The following is a 7622-nucleotide window of genomic DNA, read 5'->3' on the forward strand; positions in this document are numbered from 1 at the left end:
GTGTTGGATTCAGTGGCATCTAGTGTTACATTAAAATAAAGATTATAAATATTATATTCCATCAAGATTGATTAATAAAGTTTTGAGAAGATATACACTTTATTTGCCAATAATGAATTACATTATCACAATGGCTTCATGGAATGAGGAAAAAAATATTTTTTCCAACTTTATGGGCGACAGTATATGTTTTGTCAAACCTTTTTTTTCTAAATGGTGGTGACATCTTCCTGTGAACTGGCCCCTTCCCTCCCTTTATTTAATTCCAAAGGTCCCTGCAGACACACTGTATAAAAGCCAGGGCCTGTTACCTTAGCTAAACATTACATTACATTTACACAATTTGACTGCCAAAATGGTGAGTATTACAATTTTAAAGCTTTTGATTGTGGTTGTTACCTGCTTTTGTGTTTTGACAGGATAAACTCATGCAAATCATGCAGATTAAGATGTTTACTAGTGACTAAAATTGATATTTGTTTTAATTTATTTTTCCATGAAGAAATATTTGGTTCTGGCTCTGCTGCTATGTGCTCTGGCGTCTCTATCTAACGCAGAGTGCTTCGGCAAGGCTGTGGAAGCAGGTAAAAGAAACAGAACACACACACACACACACACACACACACATTGACATGAGAGTACATTACATAGACATACATTTATTTCCAGGGAAAAGTCCCTCACTCTACCTCTAACCACTATCCTAACCCTTACCCTAATGTGAAACCCAGTATTTATCCTAAATATTAATGATTTACGTGATGGGGACTTGTATTTTGTCCTCATATGGAAGGAGAGTTCCCGCAACATGAGTGTGTAAACACAGTCATGCCCCCGCAACATAAGTAATACATGTGTGCACACACATGTAGAGTATGTTTAAGGTATATACATATAAGATTTGTAAATACTCACAGCTTTTTCTTTCCACCTAAAGGCGCGACTCATTGTCAGGACGATGTTGATCAAACGTGGCATGCTGTAGGATCCAAGTGGAGAAACAGTGCATGCATGGACTGTTCTTGTGTGGGCTGCTGCTCTGCGTGAGTACAAAGATCACAACATTTGCAATTCGTCTTTAAATTAAAAGGGAATTCAATTATCTCTGGATTTACATGTTGTGCTGTTACATGTTTGCTTGCAGGTATTCAACCCCCAGAAGTTTCCCTGATGACTGTGTGTCAGTTTTTGACTCTCAGAATTGTGAATACGTAGTGCACAAGAGAAACAACCCAAAAGAACGCTGTCCAATTTATGGTGCAGTAGGAAAGTGATGGAGTCATCTGAAGGTCTGAAGTGTTTTCTTGTGTGAGAGAGAGTGAGAGGCATGTAAATGTAGATCCCTCACTGGCTTCTCACTAGGAAACACTGCCTGCCTGGTTGGTGCACATGACCCAACAGAAACCACAGCTGCTGAAAACTTAAAATGAAATACTGTCATAAATAACATTTCAAATAAATCAATGAAAAGTCAGACGTGTCATAATTATTGTTTTTTTGTTGTTGCATAACTTAGTCTATATGAGAAAGAAATAATTTCTGAAACAGAAAAAGAGACAGAGGGACATGCAGCTGTGATCCGTTGTCGGCTTCTCGCCAGGAAACACAATTAAAAAAGCATGTCATTCTGCTACAAATAAAATTTCAAATAGGTTGTAAATTTGTTCACCATGTTTTAAAAAAATAAGACTTATGTCCATGGCTGAAGCATGTTCAGGTTAGTTAGTTACAGTTTGTTCAAAGAATAACATGTCAACAGACAAAGGAAATTCAGAGCAAATATTAAGTTAAGTAGATGTTTCAATATGCAGTTCAATAAAGCAAATGCTAAATTGATTTATCTTCATTTAAGAGAGAATGGAAATTTGCACTATAAAGAGTGATTCCAGGTCACGTGACACTTAAGCTTAAGAATTTTAAAGTGATTTCCTCTTTCAATATGCATTGAATGCAGAGATATTTCCTGAATTACACTCTCTTAAAATGTGAATAAAATGTGATAGCGAACAGCCGGTGCACACTTCACCTCTGGCATTTACATGCACTTAGTTTACCTTTTAAACTGTCTTTTACAACGCCTAAATAGGAAGTGTTTTGTACGGATAGGAGAAAAAAATTACAGCCACCAATAGCTTTGAAAGTACATATTTTAGTTTTAGGAGAGACTTGAAAAAATAATTTATATTTGCTCTGGCAGATGATTCTGGTCACTCTCCCATTCAGACAGATTTCCAGCTGATAAAGCCCCCGTCGGGCCGATCTTCAGGGTATAAACAGTGGTGACCTCTTCTAGTCAGCTGACCGATCCTCCCCTTGTTTAATTCCAAAGGTCGCTGTAATAAAGTCAGAGCATTTCATTAAAAATATATTATATTAACCTTGACATAATTCAAACCAGACACATTTGACCGCCACTATGGTGAGTTTAAATTGTTCTTTTCGATTCTGGTTGTTTGTGGTTTTTGTGCTTTTACAAGATAAAGTGTGTAAGTTATAGAGGTGAATATATTTGTTATAAAGTGTGTCAATGTGTTTTTAGAGATATACACTGTTTAACTATTCAGGTTGTTAATGTGTTTTGCCAAATGCATGCTGGGATACATATCTGGATTCCCTCCAATGAGATCAAATGTTAAAACTGTAATGTTTGTTTCCTATTTTTTTTTTTTCCGTGAAGAAATATTTGGCTCTGGCTTTGCTGCTTTGTGCTCTGGTGTCACTGTCAAACGCAGTCTGCGTCTTTATGAGAATCAGTTCAGGTAAAAGAAAAGAAAAGAGAAATGAACACAGACATATTTATAATATCTACATTTTCTTCATTAGAAAAATGTAATGTAATATCATGCAGCCCTAGTATGTGGACATGTTTTCTTCATTAGAAAAATATCAAATATTAACACATGATGCCACAATATGACACCTTTTCTATCCACCTGAAGACACGACCCATTGTCAGGACGATGTTGATCTAACGTGGCATGCTGTAGGATCCGAATGGAGAAACAGTGCATGTTGGGACTGTACTTGTGAGCGCTGCTGTACTGCGTGAGTACAAAGATCACATCATCTCAATTCATTTTTAAGTTAAAAGGAAATTAATTTATCTCTGGATTTACATGGTGCTGTTAAATGTTTGTTTGCAGGTATTCACGACCCCTGAGTTTACCTCCCGGCTGTGTGAAAGTTTTTGACTCTAAGGCTTGTAAATACAAAGTGCACAAGGTGGACGACCCAACCGAACTCTGTCCAATTTCTCGGGAAGTGTTATAGTGATGGAGTCGTCCGAAGGTCTAAAGTGTTTTCCTGGGTGAGAGAGTGAGAGGTATGTAGATGTGATCCCTCACTGGCTTCTCACCAGGAAACACTGCCTGTCCTTTTGGTTGGAGCACACAACTCAACAGAAAGCACAGCTGCTGAAAACTTAAAATAAAATACTGTCACAAATAACATTTCAAATAAATAAATGAATGAAAAGTCAAATGTGTCATTGTGATTCTTTTTTTGTTCTCTTTGTTAACTGTCTTTTACAACGACTAAATAGGAAGAGTTTTTTGTACGGATAGGAGAAAAAAAAATTACAGCCACCAATGGCTTTGAAAGTTCATATTTTGTAGTTTTAGGAGAGACTTGAAAAAATCATTTAAATTTGCTCTGGCAGATGATTCTGGTCACTCTCCCATTCAGACAGATTTCCAGCTGATAAAGCCCCCGTCGGGCCGATCTTCAGGGTATAAACAGTGGTGACCTCTTCTAGTCAGCTGACCGATCCTCCCCTTGTTTAATTCCAAAGGTCGCTGTAATAAAGTCAGAACATTTCATTTAAAACACATTATATTTACCCCGCCACTATGGTGAGTTTAAATTGTTCTTTTTGATTCTGTTTTTTTGTGCTTTTACGGGATAAAGTGTGTAAGTTATAGAGGTGAATATATTTGTTATAAAGTTTGTTAATGTGTTTTAGAGATATACACTGTTTAAATCTTCAGGGTGTTACCCTGTGTTTTGACAAATGCATGCTAGGATACATATGTGGATTCTCTCAACTGAGATAAAAATGTTTGTTTTCATATTTTTTTCCCATGAAGAAATATTTGGCTCTGACCTTGCTGCTTTGTGCTCTGGTGTCACTGTCAAACGCAGTCTGCACCTATATGGAAATCCGTCCAGGTAAAAGAAAAGATAAGAAAAGAGAAATGAACACAGACATATTTATAATATCTACATTTTCTTCATTAGAAAAATGTAATGTAATATCATGCAGCCCTAGTATGTTGACATGTTTTCTTCATTAGAAAAATATCAAATATTCACACATGATGCCACAATATGACAACTTTTCTATCCACCTGAAGACACAACCCATTGTCAGGATGATGCCACAATATGACGGTGCTGAAAATGTTTTTTTGCCAACTTTTCTATCCACCTAAAGGCACGACCCATTGTCAGGACAATGTCGATGAAACGTGGCATGCTGTAGGATCCGAATGGAGAAACAGTGCATGTATGGACTGTACTTGTGGTGGATGTTGCACTTCGTGAGTACACAATTTGTAACATTACAGTTTTTAAAGAGTGAGAAAAGTAAATAGTTACATATTTTACTGTTTATTGTGTATTTGCAGGTTTTCAACCCCACACAGCTTCCCCGGTGACTGCGAGACATTTTTCGATCCAGAGGATTGTAAATACATAGTGCACAAAAAGGGCGACCCATCTGTACTTTGTCCAGTTTTTGGTGGAGTAATATAGTGAAGTGCTCAAGTCTGTTTGCAGGTGTGATCCTTTACTTGCTTCTCACTAGAAAATACTGCATGTTGTTAGTTGTAACATACTCCAGGCAAGAAGCACCTGCCAGAAATTGAAAATAAAATAGTGCTCCAAAAATAAAATCCAAATGAATGAATGAATAAAAAATAAAAAAAATATGACCTTCTCCTTTTGTCCGTGACTTTGTCAGCATCATAGTGAAGTCAAAAGCACAGTCAAAGCTGCAGCTCTAATGAAAAAAAAAAACTACTTGTAATTTAGTTTTTTTTCCACATTTATAAAACTCACCAATGCTCTGTTCTGATGTTATTTTTTCAACTTTCTAGTTGTAATCTCTGCTGTCCAAAAACTCACTGCACTCTCACCTATCATGGACTCACCTCTTCAGTCAAGTTCTGAAATTAAGACCATGAACGTCTATAGGTCTTATGTGAAATCATATATACATATATATATATATATATATAATATTCTTATTAAAACACATGAAGTGAGCCACATGACAAACTGTTGAGAAAGACTCTCCTTCCAGTTCAAGTTTCCTCTGTGAATGGACATGACTTTTACTCACCCTGTAGGATCTTCATCCTACATCCTTCCTTCATCCTAGGAACTGCACCAGCAGTTGGTAAAGAAAAAACAAACTTTTATGACATTACATTTATATATCAAACACTTCTATCCAAAGTGACTTACAGGAAGCGGATAATCACATCAAAAATATCTACTCCAAGTGCTACATTTAGAGACAATGCGATTTTATTTTATTTTATTGGCCAAGGTGCAGTCTGAACAGATGAGTTTTCATCCTCTGACAGAAGATGTGTAGAGCTTCTGCTGTTGGGATGTTTATGGGAAGTTTGTTACGCCACTGTGACGGCAGGAACAGTCAAGACTGTGGAAGTGAGTAAGTGCATTTATTTATATAGAACTTTTCGAGAGCAGAGATGTCACAAAGTGCTTTACAGGGTAAAGTTAGCATAATATAAATTAGGCAGAAGGGAGAGAGTTTCAAAGTTTGGGAGTCTAGATAGGGGGACGACCAGTAAATCTTTATCAGAGGACCTCAGAGACCTGCTGGTGATCTCTAATGTAATGAAGAGCAATCATAATTAGTGTCACATGAGACCTTTTGGAGGACCTGGTGGAGTTTAGCAGCAGCATTTTGTTCAACTTATAAACGAGTGTTATTCTGTTTTTCTATGTTCCTTCTCAGCATGTATTCATAAGCTCAGCGTAAACTTGATATTTAGGAATGTGTATTTGAGGAACTAGACTTGTGTCGCCACTGACCACTGGAGTGGGATGTTGACCATATATAGGCTGACCATATATTATGTGTCTCACAACTTTACCATGTAAGCACAATGTGAAGCAACTTTCAATGTACCAAAAATATCTGACACTGAGCCATGAGTGTGTAAACTGCTTTAATGTCCTTGTACTTTCAGTTGCATGAGAGATGAATCCGTCGTGTGCATTAAATCACATGCATTGAACTCCACTTCCTTGACACCCTCCTCATTTCAACTGAATCTAGAAGAATTTCATATCAACGAGTAAAGTGAATTACAATAATCAAGGCGGGACGATATAAAAGCATGAATGAGAATTTCCATCTCCGCTTGGGACGCAATGGGCCTGAGTTTCGCAATGTTTTTCAGCTGGAAAAAAACAAGAGTGAATCAGACAGCTGACATGTTAATCCAGAGTCTGGGCCTGGTCCATAGTGACACCTACATTTCAAATAGAGGATTTAATCATCAAGGTAAGGGACACAAGACCATCCCTTATCCTCCAGAAAGGGAGAAATGAGGACTTCTGTTTTATTTTAATTTTACTGCAAGAAATGATCTGTAATCCAGTTCTTTGTGGTATTCAGGCAGTTATTTAAACCTGATAGATACCTTTAAATTGCCTCATTTTCTGTCCAAGGAAGCATATAGTACAAGGCAAACAGGATAGGACCAAGGACTAAACCCTGGGGTACACCACAGAACAGAGTTTTTAGATGAGTAGGTAAAACTCCCAACAGAAACTGAAAAACTCCTATCAGCGAGGTATGAGGGGAACCAATGCAGGGCTGACCCAGTGATACACTGACTTATAGACTGTTTGAAGGGATCCTTTGTTATTCAAGGAGTAGCGAGCCAATTGGCAGTAGCAGAGGGCAGTGGAAGGACTCAGGTGTATAGTTTGATCATGTCTTGGATGAAGGATGTTCCTGAGACATTCAAACTGACTCCTATTGTATCATCACTACATTATGATTTCAGGCCTTTAAACCAAGGATCATACTCCGTAAACTGTGTGTCAGTGTTTGACCAGAAGTATGTCAACATGACTGTAAGAGCCATTTTGCTTTGATTGTTTATTTGTTTGTTTGTTTGTTTGCGCCTCCCACCACCGGGTGGAGAAGAGTGTTCATTATGGGTTCTGATGTCACAAGGTAGGACACCGGTGTATGACTGATTGTTGTGAGATCCCGGGAGGCACACAGTTTTTTGACCGCAGAAATGTGATGTTTAAGTTGGAAATATAACTTAATTTGTCTAAGAAGGAAGTATACCTTTGTTTGGAGACGCGATAATAAACTGTGAACTGATATACAGAAACTGGATATTTAATTTGTGCGCGTAAAACACATTATATGCTTCAAAAAAGTAGTATTTATTGCCATTTCACAGTCTTCAGGTTCACCGAGTTTATATTCATAGTGGTTTGATGGTTTACAGCCACCTTTCACCACCAGGCGGCAGGACAAGTCAGCAGATTCTGGTGTTTCCACTGTATTGTCTTCATCACTCTCTTCCTCTACAGAGAGAGAGAGAGAGAGAGAGAGAGAGAGAGAG

The 7622-nt window shown here is 37.7% G+C and overlaps 1 protein-coding gene across 1 annotated transcript; it reads left to right on the forward strand.

Moving 5' to 3' along the window:
* The first annotated feature begins 283 nt into the window (after nt 1-283).
* LOC131974519 (beta-microseminoprotein-like) lies at nt 284-1474 on the forward strand. The gene is made up of 4 exons (XM_059336857.1): nt 284-358; nt 503-584; nt 938-1043; nt 1145-1474. Exons 1-4 carry the CDS (start codon nt 356-358, stop codon nt 1272-1274), a joined length of 321 nt encoding a protein of 106 aa, XP_059192840.1. The 5' UTR covers nt 284-355; the 3' UTR covers nt 1275-1474.
* The last annotated feature ends 6148 nt before the right edge of the window (nt 1475-7622 follow it).

This window comes from Centropristis striata, chromosome 7 (assembly GCF_030273125.1).
Source record: "Centropristis striata isolate RG_2023a ecotype Rhode Island chromosome 7, C.striata_1.0, whole genome shotgun sequence".
Classification (NCBI taxonomy): Eukaryota; Metazoa; Chordata; class Actinopteri; order Perciformes; family Serranidae; genus Centropristis; species Centropristis striata.